General features: G+C 49.0%; 1 protein-coding gene across 16 annotated transcripts in view; it reads right to left on the bottom strand.

Moving 5' to 3' along the window:
• Positions 1 to 469: 469 nt before the first annotated feature.
• Positions 470 to 22,988, bottom strand: part of DHRS7B (dehydrogenase/reductase 7B) — a 64,023-nt gene continuing 41,504 nt past the window's right edge. For 7 of the 16 annotated variants that reach the window (XM_015437775.4, XM_045376216.2, XM_045376218.2 and 4 more), the window contains 6 exons: positions 20,123 to 20,301; positions 14,874 to 14,983; positions 10,476 to 10,692; positions 9,833 to 9,925; positions 6,033 to 6,185; positions 470 to 3,970 (listed from right to left, as the gene is read on the bottom strand). In XM_015437775.4, the coding sequence (XP_015293261.3) occupies positions 3,765 to 3,970; positions 6,033 to 6,185; positions 9,833 to 9,925; positions 10,476 to 10,692; positions 14,874 to 14,983; positions 20,123 to 20,276 (933 nt within the window). In that variant the 5' untranslated portion in view covers positions 20,277 to 20,301 and the 3' untranslated portion in view covers positions 470 to 3,764. Of the gene's footprint in view, positions 3,971 to 6,032; positions 6,389 to 7,244; positions 7,442 to 9,832; positions 9,926 to 10,475; positions 10,693 to 14,873; positions 14,984 to 20,122; positions 20,302 to 22,988 lie in introns of those variants that run through there. The other 9 variants (XM_045376215.2, XM_074018837.1, XR_012425379.1 and 6 more) reach the window with 6 other exon arrangements.

Genomic DNA, 22,988 nt, shown 5'->3' with positions numbered 1-22,988 from the left:
CAGGATGAAAGAGGAGGAGGCAAAAACCCTCTAAAAGACAGAAAAGAGAAAGTGGAACGGCAGCATCGCTAACCCTGCTGGCAACGTCCATGTTCAAACACTGATGTGAAAATCCAAGAGCAGTGAAGGTTGCTCAAAGGCCATCAGCTGAACCGGGGCTGTGGCTGGGCTTCTTGCTTTGGAGCAGTGCACGTGGGGCCCACCCACAGGAAGGTGCTTCAGCTGCTAAGTTGGGAGAATTCTAAAGGCTCAGTAAGTCCCATATTATCCAAACCACGGCTGTCTCCAGGAAGGGACACTGAACTCCAGCGACTCAAGACAACATGGACATGAAAGAGCACAGCTGCAGGCCCTTTTAGTCCTCAGCCTCTGAGGCCAAGAAGAGCGTCTGTCTGGTGTTGGTGCGACTTTAACAGGTCCCCTCTGGGACTCGCCAACCTCCTCCTCAAGAACAGTGGGCCTCAGACTCTGCCTTTGGCAAACAGCTTTATTTAGATAGATTTTAACAATTCTTCAGTTTGTGTTATAGTTTATATGGCAAAATATAAAGTTTATAAAGTTAAGTTTTAGAAAGTGATTTGAGGTTTTTAGAATGCTGGATAAGTAAACAATAATATTGAGATCTGGCTGGTCTAGCACGTCAATCTCCAGTTGCTAACCACTTTAATTGGGAGGAAATAAACTTTAGAAATGAACTGGACCTACTCAGTAAGCCTCAACCATGTATTTTTAATAAATTAGAAAGGTGGTAGCTGGGCATGGGGGCGCACACCTATAATCCCAGCTACTCGGGAGGCTGAGGCAGGAGAATCACTTGAAGGTGAGTCACAGGAGGTGGCGGTTGCAGTGAGCTGAGATCATGCCATTGTACTTCAGCCTGGGCGACAAGAGCGAAATTCCATTTCAGAAAAGAGGCCGGGCACGGTGGCTCACGCCTGTAATCCCAGCACTTTGGGAGGCCGAGGCGGGTGGATCACGAGGTCAGGAGATCGAAACCATCCCGGCTAATATGGTGAGACCCTGTCTCTACTAAAAATACAAAAAAATTAGCCGGGCATGGTGGCAGGCACCTGTAGTCCCAGCTACTCAGGAGGCTGAGGCGGGAGAATGGTGTGAACCCAGGAGGTGGAGCTTGCAGTGAGCAGAGATCATGCCACTGCACTCCAGCCTGGGCAACAGAGCGAGACTCTGTCTCAAAAAAAAGAAAAAAAAGGCCGGGCGCGGTGGCTCAAGCCTGTAATCCCAGCACTTTGGGAGGCCGAGACGGGCGGATCACGAGGTCAGGAGATCGAGACCATCCTGGCTAACACAGTGAAACCCCGTCTCTACTAAAAATACAGAAACTTAGCCGGGCGAGGTGGCAGGCGCCTGTAGTCCCAGCTACTCGGGAGGCTGAGGCAGGAGAATGGCGTAAACCCGGGAGGCAGAGCTTGCAGTGAGCTGAGATCCGGCCACTGCACTCCAGCCTGGGTGACAGAGCGAGACTCCATCTCAAAAAAAAAAAAAAAAAAAAGAAAAAAGAAAAAGAGGCCAGGCACGGTGGCTCACGCCTATAATCCCAACACTTTGGGAGGCCGAGGCCATCTCAAAAAAAAAAAAAAAAGAAACAACATGAAAGCAGGTGTTCGTTCTGGCTGCAATCCAACCACTTACAACTAATAGGTGGTATGTAGGTTAAGAAATATTTAATGCCAGCCCAAGCTCCATGCACCCCAGCTGTGAGTCAGGTCACAATGGCCCCAAAACCAACAACCTCAACAACATATGTGACGTTCCTGTCTCCTGATGATGGAGTACATGGTTGCTAAACTTGCATTCCTTTGAGGGCAACCTATCACATCAACCTCCAGTTGCTGACCATGTTATATAATGGAGAGGAAAGGACAGCACCTGGACACCAGGTGCCTCTGAGCGTGGCAGCCAATAGCATCCAAGGAGAAACGTCCTCTCGTTTCCATCTAGAGGGACAGCGCCCTTCATTGCTGCCATTTCCTGGAAACCTGCTGTGTGCTCGGCACTTTCATTCAACCTTAGACTCGGGCTGAGTTTTAGACAGGTGCCGCTGCTGTCTCAGTTCCAGCTCTTGCCCTGAGTCTACTGTCTCCAGTGTGAACACTAAGGAGACCCTTCTCTTCCATGTCAGGAGGGAGGTTGACAATTTACCTGGAAAATGAAGAAAGACCCATCATGTCTGTGTCCACATTTTACCCAGAGGCTCCTGGAACGTCCAGGAAGCGTTAGGAGCTGGGACAAGTCACCAGATCTAATCACCCATTTGTCCTCCTCCTCCCAGGAAACCTGAAACCCTCTGACACCCTAACCAAAGGCTGGCTGTGGCCATTTTTATCATCTGTCTAGGGCAGCTGTTTAAAATACAAGCTCAGGCCAGGCGCGGTGGCTCACGCCTGTCATCCCAGCGCTTTGGGAGGCCGAGGCAGGCAGATCATGAGGTCAAGAGATCGAGACCAGCCTGGCCAACGTGGTGAAACCCCGCCTCTACTAAAAATACAAAAATTAGCTGGGTGTGGTGGCATGTGCCTGTAGTCCCAGCTACTTGGGAGGCTGAGGCAGGAGAATTGCTTGAACCCGGGAAGCGGAGGTTGCAGTGAGCCAAGACTGCGCCACTACACTCCAGCCTGGGCGACTGAGGGAGACTCCGTCTCAAAACAAAACAAAAAAAAAACATGTTGCTGCCAATGTTATATAATGGTCATAAAATACAGGCTCAACAAGGCCAGAGTTGGGACATGGTGCAAGATGTCAGTATGATATGATAGGAGATTTGTAATCCAATTTGGGGAAGTCTGCAGTGGACCTACATTTCAATTTTCAGTTTCAATAACAGGAAAAGTGTCTTCCTAAACACTAGAAATGAACTTGACCTACTCAGTGAGCCTCAACCATGTATTTTTACTAAATCAGAAAGGCAGAAACAGGCATTCTTTCTGGCTATGATCCAACTCGTCACAGCTAACCAAGGCTCACTTCCACCAGACCAGGGGCTGCTGTAGAATCTGCCCAGCTGGCCAATTTGATGGTTTTACTTCTAGAGGGATGCACGGGGCCATGTAGCATCCTCCTCTCCCTTTTGGCTGCTCTCTCTTTACTAACGTCACCTTCTGCTTGGAGTGGTGCCTGGCATCCTACAGGGATGCAGTGAGAGTTAAGAGAGAAACGGGAATTCTTATGAGGTGCTAAAGCCATCCCTTGGGATACGCCAAATAAACCATTACATACTGGCCCGCTTTTTATGTTGGATGAGATATCACAGGGCCCGGAAATGGGTGTGACTACTGACTTCTTGAAACTACAGCTTTCTCCCTTGAGTACTGGAGGTGGCCTTTCTGCCCAAACAATGAGGTTTAAGTCAAATACAAAAGCAGCTGGGTCAGGTGACATCACATCTTCTGATTCCAAGGTTGAAACAATTTCCAGGAGCTGGCAGGGCCAGAATTCAAAGGACACAAGGTTCTAGTCCTTGAAGACGACCACTCTTACTGTTTGAGATGTTTATTTCTTGGTTTTAGGGTTAAACCCCAGCTCCACGTTTACTCCGGAAGTGTCTCCCCTCACCCTGGGAGGAAGCTTGCTGCCGTTTTTGGTTCTCTTCCTCTGCCAGCAGATCTGCGTGAGACGTGTTTCTTCAATCTTTCCCATTTGTGAGACAAATCGCCATTAAAGTCTCAACAAATACAACTGTCCCTTATAGAGGAACCAAGCCTAAGAGCGCTGCTTCTCTGCCCCGGCTCTGGCTGGTCGGAGTACTAGCAGTTCTTGGATTTCCGCTCTTTTCTGGCCCTGGAGGCCATGAGGCTGAAGAAGAGCCCGGGAGCCAGAGTTCGAAGATAAATGGCCAAGGAAGGCAGTAGGTCAGCCAGGATCACGTCTTTCTTCTTCTTCCCCACAGCAGCAAGAACATCGTGGGCCACCTCCACGGGGCTTCGGCCCTGGGCTGTGGTGGTGTCCATAACTAAAATAAATAAAACAGAAGAAACACATGAACTAACTTGGAAGCAGAGGTCCCTCTTGAGGAGTGGAGCTGATGTGAGCCGTCAGGTCAGCCTGCTGCCTTTGCCACCACGAAGCTCTTCCCAGGGCCAGGAAGCCGGTGGTGTGCCACCACCCCTGAGGATTCCATGCTCCCAGGGAAGGAGGAACCATTTTGCAGCTGGATGTGGGTCAGTGGGGGAAGCGAGAGCGGGGTGGGATGTGGAAACAAGGTAGACTGAGGATCCCAGCCAGGGCTTGGAACCAAAGTGAGTCTGTCTGCCTGGTGGTCCACAGCAAAGGCACAGAGTGAGCCCCTCCCACTGCATCTGAAAAGCAGCTTCCTGACCTGGGAAGCGTGTGCCTGTTAGAACAACTGAAGACTAAGGGATGTTGTGCCACCTCATTTGTCTTGGGTAGCCTGGCTTCAGGGTGGCCAGACAGAGGTGGCTGGGGACTACTGACGCCCACAGGCACAAGCTCACTGAGTCAGGAGCAGACACATGTCCCTGTTCTCGATGTCAAGTACTAACTGGATGAGAAACAGGAAGAAATCCTTAGTTTGTTTTAGGTGTTAGAAAGGACAGCTGGAAGAGATTAGAAGGAGGTGTTAGGTTAACAGCAACTGATGTTCCTTCTACCCTAGTAATTTGACAATTTTGCCAGCAAAGTAGGACCAGCTGGCAGGCACACAGGAGCGGCCACTAGCACAGACTATGTGAAACCACTTTTTTTTTTTTTTTTTGAGACAGGGTTTTGCTCTGTTGCCCAGGCTGGAGTGCAGTGGCACAATCATGGCTTACTGCAGCCTCGACCTCCTGGGCTCAAGCAATCCTCCTGCCTGACTCAGCCTCCTGAGTAGCTGGACTACAGGCGGTGCCACCATGGTTGGCTAATTTTCATATTTTTTGTGGAGGCAAGGTCTCGCACTATTGCCCAGACTGGTCTCAAACTCCTAGGCTGAAGTGATCCTCCTGACTTGACCTCCCAAAGTGTTGAGATTACAGGTGTGGACCACAGTGCCTAGCCACAGGAAACCACTACTAAGTTGTCCAGCTTGCCTGAGCTCCCTCACCAATGTCTGTTCTCATGGTGTTTTTGTTAATGCAGAAAAGTAGGAAGTTTTGGATTACAGCTTATTTTGAAATGCCACAGAGAGAATTTTTTAAGTGGTGTCTTCTAGGTTTAAACAGGTGTAAAGCTGTATGAAGCCCCATGCCTCTGTATAGTGTCTACTGTGGGAAAAGAGGACTCGCTGTGTGAGCGCAGCTCTGCCAGGACATGGGCAGTCTTGGTTCAGGCCTGGCTGGGCTGGGTGCAGGACCATGAGGCCCCTGGCAGACATCACAGCACAAACCCCAAGAGATCACTTCAGGGAGGAGGACATGGCAGGACAGCACTGGAGGGGTGAGCAGGCCCTGTTCCAAGCAAGGGGAGGCAGCCCCAGCTCCAAGGGCTCCAGTGATCACGGGCACACTGGTCTCTGCTTGGCCTGAGCCTGCATGCTGGGGCCGGCTGCTCTGCCCACGAGTGGTGACTGCAGGTCAGCTCTGCACTGTCTCCAAATGAGACAAGATGAAGGTGCTGAGACTGCTGCACTCGGCCTCACCCTGAAGACTGGCCCGGAATCAGTCATTTCTCAAGCCTACGGGACAGAGACAGACCATCAAACACCCTACACTTGCCATGAGGTCAGTTCACTCAATCCCGATGCTGATAATACTCCGTGGACTCGGGATCTGTGAACGGGTTAGTTGGGAGTCTGGTGGCATCCCAGCTTGGCAACTTCCTTTTAGCCCTTGAGTCCTGCCCACAGAGGTCCTGTTCTGAACGCTGCAATGGTGACGTTCACACTAAGGGTAGGCCATCGTGGGGTAAACGAAGATTATTCAATAGTCCATATCTAGAACCAACACCTCAGTTTTTTCACTTTCGAAGTTCTATTCCAAATGAAAATGACCAAAGAATCCCTGATGTAAGAACCGCATGTCTCACTGTGGCTGACCGACAGATTTTCATAGGAGAAAAGAGAAACCGGGCCTCACCTCCATACCTAGATCCATCCGCGGTGATGGCATTGACAGAGAGGTTGGTGTGGATGTAGCCGGGGCTGATGACGGTCACCTCAATTTCATACTGTTCCATTTCGGCGCGCAGACAGTCAAAGAAAGCCTGGGTTGCATGTTTGGAGGCTGCGTCTACACGTGTGGACGGAGAGGCAGGGGAGTGAGTGCGCCGGGGTGGGCATGGCCTGGTACCCAACTATTCACCACCATTCACACTCTCTGTTCTCAAAACCTGGTTTTACTTGTGATCAGGTCTTGCTATGTTGCCTAGGCTGGACTCCAACTCCTGAGCTCATGTGATCCTCCCGCCTCAGCTGGGACTGCAGCTTTAAAACCTGGTTTTATAATTTAAGATTACAGTATTATAACAATGTTCATTTCCTGACTTTGAGAAGTGTACTGTGCCCTTGTTCTTAGGAAACACACTGAAATAGGAGTAAACGAGCATCATGTCTCCAGTTTCCTTTCGAATGGTTCAGGAAAAAAATTATAAGCTATATATACATATAGTTTTATATGTATTATAAATGGTATATATGCATATACACAGAGAGGGAGTATGATAAAGGAAATAAGGTAAAAAGGTTATTAGGGAATCTGCATGAAGCGTGCATGGGAGTGATTTGTGCTGTTCCTGCAACTTTAAGTCTGAAGTTATTCCAAGTTAAAAGTTAAAAAAAAACAAAAACAAAAAAACTGAATGCCTACTGGGTAAAACATTCAAATAGTATATAAAAGGGCAGGAAAGAAAGAAAGAAAGAAGAAAGAAAAGAAAAGAAAAGAAAAGAAAGAAAGACAGTCCTCCTGTCTTCCAAATTCCAATCCTAGAGATAATCAGTGCTAACAGTTTCCCAGGATTTTTGTATAATTCTGTTTTGCGTTTTTAGAGAAGACGTCTTCTCTGTCACCCAGGCTGGAGAAGAGCTGTGATCATAGGATTATAGCTCTTTGCAGCCTCGACCTCCTGGCCTCAAGCAATCCTCCCACCTCACCCTCCCAGAGCGATGGGATTCTAGGAGTAAGCAGCCATGCCCAGTGATTTATTTCTTTAATATATCCTACGTATAGCCATGTGATTGTACACATTTTCCATAAAATATATATATACATCTTTTAATACAGAAATGAACTCTTACCTATTCTACTGTTCCTGCAAGTAGCTTTCTTCACCTGGTGGCAGGCCGGACAGCTCCCATGCTGGCCCCGCAGACCTGCCATGTAGCTCTGGCTGCCTAGTCCTCCCCAGTGAGTTACCAGGTGACAGAACTGGCCCCATCAGTGGGCCTTCATGGGTGTAAAAAATTCAGGCCTGCCTTCTTATGTATCTCATTTTGACAAATATCCAGGCAGTGGCTTTTCATCTAGAAGAGCTACAGAGCTTACTCCACCTGCAAGAAACAGCTGTGTCTGCCCTCGAGCAAGGGCTTCACAACCCAGTAAAAGGTGCTCTGAATGGGAACACAGTGACCCTATAATGACATTCCTGGGAAACATACCAGCGTCTCCACAGTAAATCAGTTTCCTCCAATTCAGAATTGTAAATGTTTTAGCCTTAGGAAAGAAGGGGCATCCGTCAGCTAAGGAAACAGGAAGGGAGAAAGCAAGGAAGTGTCGCAGCAAGTCACATGAGGCAGTTCAGCAGCGTCTGAGCTTGCTGCAGTGCCTTGCTGGGCCTACTCCATTGGTTTGGGGCACAGCTGCTGGGGGCTGGATGGATTGGCTGTGGGTGGATGGAGAAGACTGCCCCTATCAGCCATGATTCCAAGAGTACAGCCCAGGCTTGGGGACAGGGAAGAGTGGGTTATCCTGTAAGTCCCCAAAATAGAAGGCTACACTCTTGACAGCTGGTTCTCCCCAGAGCTCTCAGGCTGTGAGTTCTCAGCCAGGCTGTGCTGACCTCGTCACTGTCCACATCACTTGCCCTGCCAGTGTGCGGCCCAGTACTAAGCACACTGCGTGGATCACGCGACTTGGTCTTCACTGTAGCTGTGTGAGAGAGAGAATGCCGTTCTCCCCATTTTATAGGTGAGAAGGCTGTTACTTATCTGGGTTAACCAACTTGCCCAAGAGGCACTCCATATTCAGCCTGGTCATTATAAAGCTGAATATGGAGACCAATCATTGTACGCCTTACTGCAGTCAGCAGGCCAAACAGACAACAAAAATCAGTGGTATTATTATAAATCAAAGTAAAACTTGAAAATAATTTAGTATAAAGGACTCCAGCTGGGCGCAGTGGCTCACGCCTGTAATCCCAGCACTTTGGGAGGCTGAGGTGGGCGGATCACTTGAGGTCAGGAGTTTGAGATTAGCCTGGCCAACACGTGAAACCCTGTCTCTACCAATAATACAAAAGCTAGCCAGGTGTGGTGGCACGTGCCTGTAATCCCAGCTACTCAGGAGGCTGAGGCAGGAGAATCACTTGAACCCGGGAGGCGGAGGTTGCAGTGAGCCGAGATTGCACCACTTCATTCCAGCCTGGGCAACAAGAGTGAAACTCTGTCTCAAAAACAAAACAAAACAAAACAAAACAAACAAACCCTTTACCCTGATTTACCCATTCTTAACATTTTAACTCATTTACTTTATTAGTTATGATTCTATATATACTATTTTTTTTCCTGCACCATTTGAGAAGCCTTAGATGGTGTCCTATCCAAAGTTGAAAGAGAGTATTAATAAACAGGGAAAGCTGTATGTACAAGCATGTATGATGATTGTAAATCTCACTAATATGTAAGGAAACAGGATCAGAATAGTTAAGTAATGTGTCCAAGAAAATACAACCAGATTTTCTGGTTGTATACCAGAGCCAAAAGGTACAGCTGGGATCCAGATCTTGGAAGAAAGAATAAATTATGTTACACTCCCAGTTCACAGGTGGCCATATAGTGTCATGGACCTGGATGTTTGTGGCTGCCCTTGCAAAGTGCTGCAGCAGCTCAGATTTCCCTGCCTTTGCTGACCAGGCTGTGGCTGGGTCTAGCCTTTGGGTGGCTGAGAGGAGATAAGGCAATATTTCCTTTCAGGAGGTGATGCAAAGAAAGGACAGTTTGTGAAATTACCTTACAACCCTTTTTATTGAAACCCTCCCATTGAGTGCCCCAAGATATAAATATTTGAGAATGTTCTACATAGCACACTGCTGCTAATGGTCAAAGACCGGGGGAAAAAAAAATCCTCAAGTGTCCAGGAAAATGGCTAAATCAATTATGTCACATGCATTCAGTGGACTACTATATTGAAAGGATGAGGTAAATCCATACATGCTGATGTAGAAAGATACGTTGTTAAGTGGGATTAACAAGCTACAAAGCAATATGAATAATAATGCCATCCCATTTTTGCATGTTTGAATTACATGTAAGAAAAATTGTGGAGGCATATGCCCCAAAGTGATGGCATGGTTATATCTGTGGGACAAGCTAATAATCGTAACAGTAGGGGTGGCTAGCACATGCCTAGTGCTTAGTGCCTGGCGCAGCTCCAAGCACTGTGCTCACAGCAGTCCTCTGGGCTAAGACTGAGGCTGTCTCCATTTACACTTGAGGGCAGGGCACAGAGAAGTGGGGATACTTGCCCAAGGTCACACAGGGGACAAAAAGTAGAGTTGGGATTTGATCCCAGACATGTGGCTCTGGAGAACACATTCTAAAGTGCCTTTGCATTCTGGATAGTTTATTTCTACAGTGTCTAAATTCTAGATAGTAAATGTGTTACTTTTATAATCAGGAAAAAACCATAAAGCAGAGCATTTTGTGGGAGAGAGCAGTACTCACATGCTGATCGAAAAGGAATGCTGATCTTGCCCTGGATGCTGCTGATGGCGACAATGTGGCCTTGCCTCCTCTTGATCATGGAGGGCAGGAGTGCTGAGGACAGAGGCAGAGGCTTAGACAAGCACCCTACTTCCAGTCATTGCATGTGATGCTGATGGAAGGCGACCGTGCTTTTGATATTTAGTCAGAGTAAGGGAGAACGGTGAACACCCCTTAGGGTGGAGGACTGTGTTGGAACTCCTAGTCTCCTATGCTCAGCAGAGTGCCAGCAGGCTGGCAGGAGAGAGGAGAGAGGCAACGAAACAGGGACGGAGGTCACTGCAAATGGTTAGCTCAGTTCCCTTTTCCTGCTGGAGCCTCTCCCCTGGACTGAAATCCGTGGTGGGACATAAAAATATCCCCACCCTGTAGGGGTTTGCAGACACCATGAAAAAGACATGTAGGTAATGCTGCACAAATGTGGCCATCACTAAAGAGAACATCTTGATTGGAAGCTATAAAGCAAATACTCAAACTGTGACAATAACACCTAACACCCACTCCAGGGCAATAGAGAGGATGGAGATAGGGAACGTTTAGCTGGAAAGGATCCGAGTGAATGCCAACATATCACTTATCACTGCTCTTTTCTCAAGACTGTTACCTTTTGTTAGAGCAACTGGGCCAAAGTAGTTTGTCTCCATGACCCTCTTGTCCACATCCACTGTGGTGTCCATGATGGTACCACGGTAGCTGATCCCAGCATTGTTGACAAGTATGTCCACATAGCCAAAGCACTGCAGGATCTCAGCTGCTGCTGCAACTACGGCCCCAGGGTCTGTGAGGTCGAAGGTCACCAAGTAAGGCTTGTGTGTCTGCACCTGGTCAAATAAAACAGACACCAAATTCACTTTCTGAGTGGCAGGCCATCCGAGCTATGTGTCCCACAGATCACTTAGGCTCAAAACAATAACATAACTTTATACTTTAAGGAAGTAGAAAAAGAATAGCAAACTAAACCCAAAACCAGCAGAGGAAGGAAATGTTATAGTAAAGATCAGAACAGAGACAAACAAACAGAATACAGAAAAACAATAAAAATCAATGAAACCAAAAGTTGGTTCTTTGAAAAGATCAACGAAGTTGAGAAAGCATTAACTAGACTGACAAGGAAAAATCAGAAGACACAAATAACTGAAATCAGAAATGAAAGTGGGACCACCAACTTTACAGAAATGATAACACATGATAAAAAAGATTATAAAGATTATGAAAAATGATATAAAAGAATATTATGAACAATTATTTGCCAACAAGTTAGAAAAACTAGAATAAATGGATAAATTCCTTAAAAAACACAAATAACCTAAACTGACTCAAAAAGAAATAAAAAAATTTCAGGAGACTTATAACAGATAAAGAGATTGGATCAGCAATCAAAACCTCCCAACAAAGAAAAGTCCTGGACCAGATGGCTTCACTGGTGAATTCTGCCAAACATTTAAAGGAGAATTAACACCAGTTCTTCTCGTACTCTTCTAGAAAACTGAACAGGAGAAAACACTTCCTAATTCAGTCTGAGGCCAACATTACTTTGATACTAAAGCCAGATTAAAGATATCACAAGAAAATTATAGAGCAATATCTCTTATGAATATAGATGCAAAAATCTTCAACAAAATACCAGCAAATTGAATTTAACAGCATATTAAAAGGATTATTCACCACGACCAAGTGGGATTTATCCTAGGAATACAAGCAAGATTGGTTCAACAGCCGGGCGCGGTGGCTCAAGCCTGTAATCCCAGCACTTTGGGAGGCCGAGACGGGCGGATCACGAGGTCAGGAGTTCGAGACCATCCTGGCTAACACGGTGAAACCCCGTCTCTACTAAAAAAATACGAAAAACTAGCCGGGCGAGGTGGCGGGCGCCTGTAGTCCCAGCTACTCGGGAGGCTGAGGCACGAGAATGGCGTGAACCCGGGAGGCGGAGCTTGCAGTGAGCTGAGATCCGGCCACTGCACTCCAGCCTGGGCGACAGAGCGAGACTCCATCTCAAAAAAAAAAAAAAAAAAAAAAAAAGATTGGTTCAACATAGGAAAATCAATCATGGCCAGGTATAGTGGCTCATGCCTGTAATCCCCAGCACTTTGGGTGGCTGAGGAGGGAGGCTCACTTGAGCCCAGGAGTTCGAGGCCAGCCTGGGCAACATGGCAAGACCCTGTCTCTTTAAATTAAAAAAAAGAAAACTGGCCGGGGGCGGTGGCTCATGCCTATAATCCTAGCACTTTGGGAGGCTGAGGCGGGTGGATCACCTAAGGTCAGGAGTTCGAGACCAGCCTGACCAACATGGAGAAACCCCGTCTCTACTAAAAATACAAAATTAGCTGGGCATGGAGGCATATGCCTGCACTCCCAGCTACTCGGGAGGCTGAGGCAGGAGAATCACTTGAACCTGGGAGGCGGAGGTTGTGGTGAGCTGAGATCATGCCACTGCACTCCAGCCTGGGTAATAAGAGCCAAAACTCTTTCTCAAAAAAAGAAAGAAAAAAAAGAAAATTGAACGTTATACCACATTAATAGAATGAAGAAAAAAAAAACCCACTTGATCATCTCAATTGATGCAGAGAAGAGATCTGACAAAATTTAACACCCTTTCATGGTAAACATACTCAATAAACTAGGAATAGACCAGAAATTCCTCAACACAGCACAGGGTGTTTGTGAAAAACCCACGGATAACATACTCAGTGGAAAAAAATGGAAAGCCTTCCTCTAAGATCAGGAACAAGATAGGATGCCTGCTTTCGCAACAGCTACTCAACACCGTACTGGAAGTGCTAACCAGAACAATTAGACAAGAAAAAATGACCCAATTTGGAAAGGAAAAAGTAAAACTATCTCTGTTTGCAGATGGCATGATTCTATATACAGGAAATTCCAATACATCCACAAAAAGCTAGTAAGAGTTAATTAACAAATCGAGCAAAGTGGCAAGGTACAAGAGCAACATCCAAAAATCAGCTGTGTTTCTATATACAAACAATGAATAATCTGAAAAGGGAATCAGGAAAGCAATTCTATTTACAATAGCAGTTTAAAAAATTAAATATGCTATGGTTTGAATGTGTCTCCCAAAACCCGTGTGTTAGAAACTTAATCCCCAATGCAACAGTGTTGAGAGCTGGGAACTTCATGAATGGATTAATGCTGTTATTGTGGGAGCTTCCTTCTCAAAGGATAAATTCAGCCCTTTTCCCTCTTTCTCGCCCACATGGTGCCTTCCTACATGTTATGACGTGGCAAGAAGGCCCCTGCCAGACACCAGACCCTTGCCAGATGCCGGCTCCTCAAACTTGGATTTCTCTGTCTCCAGACTTTGAAAACTAGATTTCTTTAAAAATTACTCAGTCTGGCTAGGCACAGTGGCTCACGCCTATAATCCTGGCACTTTGGGAGGGCAAAGTGGGCAGATCAGTTGAGGCCTGGAGTTCGAGACCAGCCTGGGTAACATAGCAGGACCCTGTCCCTACAAAAAATGAAAAAATTAACCCTGTACAGTGGCGTGTGCCTGTAGTCCCAGCTACTCAGGAGGCTGAGGCAGAGGATTGCTTGAGTCTGGGATTTTCAGGCTGCAGTGAGCCATGATTGCACTAGTGAACTCTAGCCTAGAGGACAGAGCAAGACTATGTCTCTAAAAATAATAATAAAATAAAAATAAAAATCACCCAGCCTCTGCTATTGTTACAGCAACATAAAACAGACTAAGATAAACACTTGGCAATAATCTAAGGAGGTGAAAGACTGTACACTGAAGACTGTAAAACACTGCTGACAGAAATTAAAGAAGACATAAGTTCACAGAAAGACATCCTACATTCATGGATTGGAAGACCGTGTTGTTAATGTGAGAGTACTACCCAAAGTGATCAATAGACTCGATGTTATTCCTGTCAAAATCCCACTGGCAGTTTTTGCAGAAATAGAAAAAAAAATCCTAAAATTCATATGGGATGACAATGGGCCCTGAATAGCCAAAACACTCCTGAAAAAGGACAGCTGGAGGACTCACACTTCCTCACTCCAAAAGCTGTACAAAGCTACAGCAATTAAAACAGTATGGGTCCTTCCCCTCCTCCTCCCCCTTGCCTCCCCCTTCCTAACCTCATGCTCCATCCCTCCCCCTAAGGGGGAGACAAACCCGTATGGTATGACATAAGACAGACATATAGACTGACTGAATAGAACAAGGAACCGAGAAATATACACTTCAAATATGTAATCAATTGATTTTTGTAAGGATGCCCATTCAATGAGGAAAGACGGTCTTCAACAAATGGTGCTGGAAAAAGGAGATAACCACATGCAAAAGAATGAAACTGGACTCTTGCCTAATACCATTTATAAAAATTAACTCAAATGGATCAGTCACCTAAATGTAAGATTTAAAACTATAAAAGTTGGCTGGGCACGGTGGCTCATGCCTGCAATCTCAGCACTGTGGGAGGGTGAGGCAGGCGGATTATGAGGTCAAGAGATTGAGACCATCCTGGCCAACATGGTGAAACCCCATCTCTACTAAAAACACAAAAATGCGCTGGGTGTGATGGTGCATGCCTGTAGTCCCAGCTATCTGGGAGGCTGAGGCAGGAGAATCACTTGAACCCAGGGGCGGAGATTGCAGTGAGCTGAGATTGGGACATTGTACTCCAGCCTGGGTGACAGAGCGAGACTCTGTCTCCAAAAAAACCTTTTAAAGTTATCACCATCTCCTACTCCCACCCAATGAGTAGAGCTTAGCCAGGTGAAAGGGAAGGGAGAAAAGAGAACTTTCTAAACTCATAGTGCTAGCCAGTAGGGGCATCGGGATGTAAACCACCAGACAGTTCTCCCTCCCCATGCAGCGGGCCCGATTCGCTATGGAGACCTGCTGCCTTCCCTGGGACAGTGTGACACATGGATGTCCTGTAACTCAGCAGTCCAGGAGTGGACCTCTATCTCCTCAGTGCCTACAGAAGAGGGCCTGCACTCCTTCCCCATGGAAAGCATGCCCGTGGCTCACCTTGGTGGCATGAGAAGCGGTGAGTTCTCTGATGAGCTCTTCGAGGGCCCCACCATTCCGGCCACAGAGCACCAGCTTAGCACCAGCAGCATAGAAGACTTTTGCACATTCTAAGGGAAGAGAAAAGAGCCCTGACAGCCATTCTTCCCCAGCGCCGTTCAGTGTAAATTCACCCAGTGTTGCTGTTTGCTGCTTCACACCCTTGACATGTCTGTGTTGGCCCCTGCTTGTGGCCCAGCATGGAGCTGGGAGCTAGGGTCCAGTGCAGGGCTCACACCCAGTGCTACAGACATCCACCGGGCAAAAAGAAAGGCAGGCCGAGGTGGACAGATGTGTTAAGTGTCATGCTCAGAACGCCCCATGATACTCCTGTTCACGTGGATCAGCTGTGAGCATCACCTATCTTCACAGCTGAGGGAGCTCAGCAAGGTCACTTAGGCAGAGGCTTGTCCTGATTGACAAGGACAGTCAGGGCCAGCTATTATGGTGCTGTGCCCTGCCAAGGCTGTGTGGTGGCACTACCCAGGCACAGCTCTCCTGGAACTACTCACACAGTCCTGTAGAAAAGCTGGGGCAGAGGACCGAGGCCCTTCCCAGGTCTGATGGGCTGTTTCCGAGGGAGTGCTTGAGGCAGAGGGAGCAGACTGCCTTGAGGGGCCACAGGCAGATGGAGCTGGGACAGAAGGTGGAGGGTCTAATAGCCTCACTGGCTGGGGAGGGGTCAAGGCAGTGCACGCAAGTACCTGCCACACGCAGGACTATTAAGGATGCCTGCCTTTGAAAAGGCTCAGTCCTGCTGGGCGGGAGGGAGTGGGGACACTGGAGGAAAGCAGACTCCACCAAGCCCGCTGCACTATTTCAGGGGACAACCTGTGAGGACTTCAACTAAGACCACAGCAGGGACAGTCCAAAGCTAGCCAGACACGTGGTCTATATCCTTTTGGTGGCAAGAAACAGAAACTAAACTCACACTGGGGCAAAGCAAAAAGAGAATTTGCCAGAGGGATTGTGGGGAAGTTCAAGAATGGAGAGGAGAGCCGGATGGCCAAAACCTAGGAAGGACCCAAGTGCTGGCTGCCCGGGTGCTCTCACACGTGGGCAGCCCCAGAGCTCACATGCACGGTTTTGTCTTGTCTCTTTCCAGCTCCGATCAAATCCCAGGGAAGGCCATGATCAGCCCTGAGTGGGGTTAATCACAGGTAATTCTCCTGTGGCTAAGCAGGAGAGCCTGACAAAAAAATCCCCTGGACACAGGAGGGTAAACCACCAGAACTGGGGATGGGGGACTAGTCTGTGGGGAGTCAGAAAGGAAACGGAGTGATGGCAGGAGGGGAGGCAGAGAGGGTGGTGGTGTTGCTTCTTGCTTACCCTCCCCTGCAACATATCCTATATAAATGTTCAGTGCCCCGAAAACGTCCATACAGCTTATGAAAAGCAGGACAGCCCAGCAGCCAAGAGAATGGACTTGAGCTAGACTTCCAACTCCGGTTAGAACTTGTTTGTTTCTGACTTTCCTCTTATTTAGGACGCTTTTTATCTATCAAGCACAGTAGTAAGAGATTACCTGCCTTAACTCATTCAGCCCCTGGGGGTGTGACTGTGAGACTGAAATGAGTTAAGGCAGGAATCTCTTACCACAGTGTTAGATAAACAGCACCTGCAGTGTCAATTGTCATTTTTGTATTTCTATTTATTAAAAAAAAAATTTGTTTTTTAGGGACAGGGTCTTACTCTGTTGCTCCGGCTGGAGTGCAGTGGCACAATGATAGTTTACCGCAGCCTCGAACTCCTGTCCTCACCTGAGGTGTCTCCCTCAAGTGCTCACCAGCAGATCTGCACAGGACACCTTGGCCCCTGGCTGACCCTGACCTGACACCAGTGAGCCACTGACTTGGTTCTAGATGGAATCTTAAGAGGCCCAGGTGATTAGGTGGCGCCCTAGCTCCTGGTTCATGGAAGGGAATGGCCTTTGCAGGCTAGTTCCATCTCTAGGAGCCATGTGGTGAGGGGCCAATGCTGCAGGCTTGGAGGATCAGGGCTGCCACCTCCTCATCTGGAAAGGAAAGGTCAGAGGGGCAGGCGGTGTGTACTGGTCTGAACAGGCCTGCCCTTAGAGAAGTGTCCAATTTCCTTAAAGCTAGATGGGTTCCAAACAGGGGAGGAGAAGAAACTCCAGCATCCTTCAGGACCAGGGGTCCTGAGAGGCCTGAGGGAAGGCTCCCTGATGTCTGTCTCATGGTGTGAAGCCTCCCTGTGCTCCACAGCTTCTTGTTCAGCTCCCTACACAGCATTTGCTCACCCCACGGGCGCCTCTCCACACATCCGACAGTCTTTGGGAAAGAGGTGTTAAGTAGACTCAATCTAGACACACCATCTTCTTTGAAGGAGATGAGGTTGGTGTGTTCCTTGGCTCATCCCGACAAAGGGTGGAAGCCCAGAGAAAGCACCCACCGTGGGTAGTGAGGCCTGGTCCCAGCGCCCCAACCCTGCCTGCCCTGGTCCTCTTCTCAGCAGAGCAGCAAAGCCCCTACAGGAATGAGGCGGGTGGTGGCTGCACTCCAAGCCAGATGCCAGCATTCCTGAGGCTAGAACTGTTCATCCGGTTTAGAAATCATTCCCAAAGGCTAGGAACCTTGGGTCCTGCTGGCTGCCTCACCCCATTTGGTCTTGTCCTGACCAATACATAGGACATTTGTGAGGTGCCACCAAAGGGTGCAGACACAGAACCCTGCAAAGATGGGAGTCCCGCTGGAGTCTAAACTGCTTTGGGGAATTGACTGCCTCAATTCTGTTTGAGTTTTGCTTCCGAGCAAAGCTAAAAAGAGAGGAAATGAAAGTTTGTGTAGGGAGTGACAGAAATGAAAACAACAGATTGGAAGGATTCCATTTTCATTTATTGAAAAGCTAATACTGGAAGGTTGGAGGGTCCAAGGAAAACAGCTCCAAGGTACATACGTGAAGGGCTGCAGATGACTGACTATCCAGTGCCGCTGGCACGCCTAGCTGGAAATCAAGAGAGCTGTGCACGGCCCTGTGGCTAAAGCTGGAGGAAGCAGATATCCAGAATGTTCTGTTCCTTTAGTCAGTGGTCCCACACTATTCTACAAGGACAAGCTCAAGAGGCTTAAATACACAAAACAAGAGACAAGATAGGAGAAATACGAAAAACCGAAGACTCATTGCATAACTCCAAACCTTCCGAGTGGCTGACACGGCAGGCAGAGCCACTGAGGACAACATAGCTCTGCCTCCTCACAGAAGCAAGGCAATAGCAGCACGTCCTTGGTGGCATCAACAGTGGCTGTACTTGACATGGCCGGTTAAGAATCTGCTCTACTTTATCTGGATGGAGGAACTCCTGTTCCCAAAAAGTAAAATGGGGCAGAATACAAGCAGTGACGAATCCAGGAAGGGCCTGACATCTTATGATACACAGACAGGTCTGGTGACCTCCGTGACATTTTCTGTTCCCTTCATAGTCTTGGTGTCAGGAGAGGAGATGCAGAAGGAAGAGGACAGCTTGTTTCTCAAACATCCACGGATGGGAGCACCTGCGACCCAGAGCTCCACCTCTGCCAGCCCTCAAATGCTCTTCAAGGACTTTCACAAAATGCTTCTCTTTGAGCTCAAGAGAAGTGGCTGCTGACCACCCTATATATAGCAACTGAGTAAGGTCAGAGGACTGACGATGGCAAAGGGCCTGCAGACAGCTGTCCCTGCAAAGGTCTGGCTATCCAATGACAGACACGGTATTTACCCCTGGAGACCTCACCTAACATCCACGGTGGTGCATAAATGAATCCATACTCCCTAAAGCCTTCCCAGGCCACCCCTGGCCAACTGCAAGCCACTTCCACCACAAAGACCCATCTGCTTCTCTGTGTTCATGCAACACCCAACTGTTTATAAGTCCCTGCGGGACCGTGCTTCTCCCACCTCTGGGCCTGTCTGGAATGTTCTGTCTACCAGCCCACCTATTCCTTTTACCCGGCCATCTCCCCTGCTGCAGCTTTGAGACTTGAGTTCTAGAGACAGAGATGTGGGTTTGACTCTTGGTTTTGTACTTTCTGGCTGGAAGTCCTAGTCATTCTTTCTCTGAATCTTAGCTGTGAGAAGTCAGTAAGATAATGCATGTAAAAATGCTTAGCACAAGCCAGCACATATACACGTGCCTTGTCGCCACTGGGCTGGTTTGGGAGCATATGTTACTGCAATGGCAATACAGTCAGATAAGTCCTTGCCTTTCTCCTTACAGCAGTCAACTGTGACCTCCTTCAAGGAAGGGACCCTGTCTTTCATCTGTTTGTTCTAGAACCTGACCCAGAGCCTCCCACTTAGCAGGCGCTCCATCAGCTCCAGCTGAGCTATCACCAACCAGAAGACGTAGCAGCGGGTGGGTCACCACAATTCAGGGAACTCCTCAGCCTTCTTCCATGGAACTCAGCGTGAGCGTGGATGGTAGATGGTATGGTGTGTGCATGTGCAACATGCTAAGTCAATATACATGTGTGGCAAGAAAACAACGGAGCCCTGCAACTCAGAGGCTTCCAGAAATGGGAGAAGGGGGAACCCAGGTTTTGGCACTCCAGGCCAGGGTCCTGGTATACCATTCCTGAGACTTAGAAGCTCATGGTGCTCACTGGGTTGGAATGGACCTAGACTGGAGACCCTGGAACAGCTGAGGCACCATTTATCCTGTCTTTGACCTTGCCGAGACCATGCTGAGGGGACAGCTGGGGGCCTGGCCTGGGAAGGCAAGGCCCAGAGAAAGCGTGCACCAAAGCTGTGAACCGGAGGTCCCGGCTGAATCTAGGAAAGGACATGTTTCATTTGGTCCTCATAGAGGTAAAAACACATTTTAAGTTAGCTGTCCGTATTTGGAAATTAGGAGATTTCACATAAAATTCCTACCTCAGCAAGCAGCTGGGGCTGAGCAGGGCTGCCCTGTGAGGGGCAGGCATCCCATCCCATCCCATCCCACCCCACCCCACCCCACCCCACCCCACCCCCGGGGCCAGGCTGCTTCTCTCGCGCTTGCCTCCCACGCTGACGCTGAGTCATTTCTCACTGTGCCTTGGCTCCTGCTTTTCCCACTTGGACCAAGGACAGTGCCATCCAGCCCACTTCCCTCATCTGGACTTCTGCTGCCGCTTTGGGCATTTGCGCTGGTGGTCCCTGTGCAGCTGGGCCGCTCCCCATCGCTGGCTGACTTCCCCCCACCCCCTGGCAGCACTGCCTCCAGCACCCACCTTTGCCCAGCCCTGAGGTGGCGCCTGTGATCACCACCACAGCATGCCGCAGGTAGGCCTTCCCGCGCACCCACTGCAGCAGCCGGAAGAGGCCGAAGACGCCCAGGCAGCCGAACAGCAGGGGCAGGATGGCTGTGGAGGTGATGAAGTCCATGGCCCTCGCCTTTGGCAGATTCTTCCTGGGAGAACCAAAACCAAACACACCAGTGACAAAGTAGCAGAGCTCAGGGGACTTTCCTAGGCTCTTCCTCTCATCTGATATGAATCCTAGATCTCCCTCTGTGGACCCCAGAAAGTACTGACCCAGGCCCTGCACCCTCGGCTGACTGTTGAGCATTGCGGAGCTTTCTCCCTCTTACTCAGTACTGACATGAGCGGACAGAAAAGCTACAGGCCTCATGCTGCCCCTCAGGGAACAAGCGGAGAATGCCATTCAGCCTAGGATGTAGTCACCCACAGTGTTACAGGAAGAGGTGGCGTGTCGGTACTCACCTGCCTCTCCTTCGGAAACCTGTGTTGGCCTTACCTCAGGTAACGCCTGTTTTCATTTTCACTCCCTGAATACTTGTGAAACTAGATAGGGGTTTTTTTGAGGAAAGGAAAAAGGAAATCGTACCAATTCTTATCCTCTTCAGAGCAGACACTCAGAGGATGGACGTTTCTGGGTGGAGCAGCCCCTAGATTGTTACAGTGAGGGCCACAGATGGACTTCTGACCACAGGCCTCGCAGACACCCAAAGGGGATTCAGTGCAGGGCCCTGCCCCAGGCACCAGCGTGGGCTCCGGCTGGTGAGCGTGTTGCCCTGCTGTGCCTGTGGCATGTTCCTGCCCAGCATTCCCCAGTGAGCCATGAAATCCGCAGGCTGTGCGAGTGTCTGTGCAACAGTGTGCAGTTGATTCTTGGGAAATGTGTGTTTTTCCCCACCTGCCCTTATTTCCCCTGAACCTCCCCCATTCTTCCACATTCACCTGTCCCCCTGTGCCCAAAGCAGGAGATAAGAGGGGGACACAGGGTTAAAGGAAGGCCGAGGAGGAGCTGGTGAGGACCGTGGTGAGCACCATGTGCTGTCGCTGGGAAGCCATGCCCTGGAAGGCCACTGGCTGAGCGAGCCAGCGTCTGTGAGACAAAAGGCCCCCGACAGTCCACCTCCAGGGCTGTGGTTTACAAGCACAGCATCCTTCTGAGGAAGCAAGAGGCTGGAATCCAAGAAGAGAGTTCTGGCAAACCAGCCTGCAGCTCTAAATTATTCATCAGCTTGGAGCAATGATGTAAAACCCTCACTCACCTACTTAATATCCCATCTCAAGCCCACACATTAAAAAAAAAAAAAAAATTCTGCTTCCCTTCCTAAGAGGACATCAACTCTGGATGCCAGAGTGAGGCTAGGAACACTGTGGACTCCCAACACGCATCCATCTATGCACCAAGTCGCTTTGATCCTGAAGTTCATGTTCAGGGTGGCTGTCCTGATCTATAGTAAATCGCCCCCTACAAGAGGATTCTACTGCAACTGGAACTGTCAAGTCAACTAGTTTAGCATTTACTTTTTCACCTGCTTTTCCAGATACGCCTGAATTCTTAACCACTGTAAAAAACAGCCACATTCTCGGACTGTAAAAATGACAGTTTCCCACCAACCGCCACTCAATCCACTTCTGAAAACACCTCAGCTACTCTCTGCTGTGTGGACGAAGCTCCCTCTTGCCCTCCACTATGCCAAGCCTCCGCTGGATGAACTGGGGATTAAAGTGGTATCTAAAACACCAAGCTCTTCACCCAGGCACTACTGGTAGCATCCCTGCCCCAAGAGGAAGCTCTGGCCAGGTGTTCTTGCCTGCAGGCTATGCTGGGTCCCAAGGACCCTTTGTCTGGAATCTGAGAAGTGCTCAGGAAAGGTGTAGGGTAGGCACCGAGGCCTGTGCCACTGCAGGGTTCTGTGGGTGCTGTCTGAAGTCCTGCACAGGACCAAGATCCTGAAAACAGGGAATGTGGGAGGGTTTCCCAGGGGAAGGAGGGATAGACAGTGGGAGGCAGGAATGGTTGCCAGTTTGTTGATATAGCTTTACCAGAAAATTATAGCAATTGACAAAAGGCAAGAGAAGGCTCCAGGTAAGGATAGCTTAAAACTTGCATATAATAAGCTGGTTGAGGGGTGGGGGCTTAGGAAGAGTTAACTCGGCTGGATGGCTATTTGGTAAAAGCTTTTTTCCCACTGCCATCACAGGTCTTTGTACCAGGTAGGTCTCAGGGTAGGACCACCCTGCCTTGTCCAGAATGGCCCAGGGCCCAGCCACTGCCCAGGATGAGCTTGAGGTACAAAAGGGGTAGGGGCCTCAGCTCAGGGAAGGATAGTAGGCCTCAGCCTCTGGGGCTGGGACCCGGAGCCCCACTAGGCGTGTTGGGTGGAAATCCCTCTGAACACTCCGCCATGGCCCCTGGAGGCCGAAGCCTGTGACTTCCGCCCCATTTCAAACCGACGACCTGGGGCTGAGGCAGAACGCCACTGAGGTCATAGGGGTCAAGAGCCAAGTATGCAGTCTGTCGCTTCCCAAAACCCAGAGGCCACCTGAAAAACACTAACTGCAGCACAACAGTGGCAGCGCAGGGGTCATGAGGATGAACCCTCAAGCCAGCCTGGCTTGGGTGACACCCTGGCCCAGTCACTTGGCAGCCTGGCAAAGAGGCCTCACTGCCCTGGGCCTCAGTGTCCTCGCCTCTGAGCTGAAGTTATGAGAGGACCTCCCTCCTGGGTTTATTACGATGTTGGATGAATTCATCTGTGTGCACAGAGGAAACACAGCTGCCACCAGCATCATCATGATCACGACGACCTCAAAGTTCCTGGACCAGGACCTCCCCTCCCAG

Source organism: Macaca fascicularis, chromosome 16 (genome assembly GCF_037993035.2).
Source record: "Macaca fascicularis isolate 582-1 chromosome 16, T2T-MFA8v1.1".
Classification (NCBI taxonomy): domain Eukaryota; kingdom Metazoa; phylum Chordata; class Mammalia; order Primates; family Cercopithecidae; genus Macaca; species Macaca fascicularis.
The sequence above is the reverse complement of the archived record's forward strand: the minus strand, read 5'-3'. Positions and strand labels throughout refer to the sequence as shown.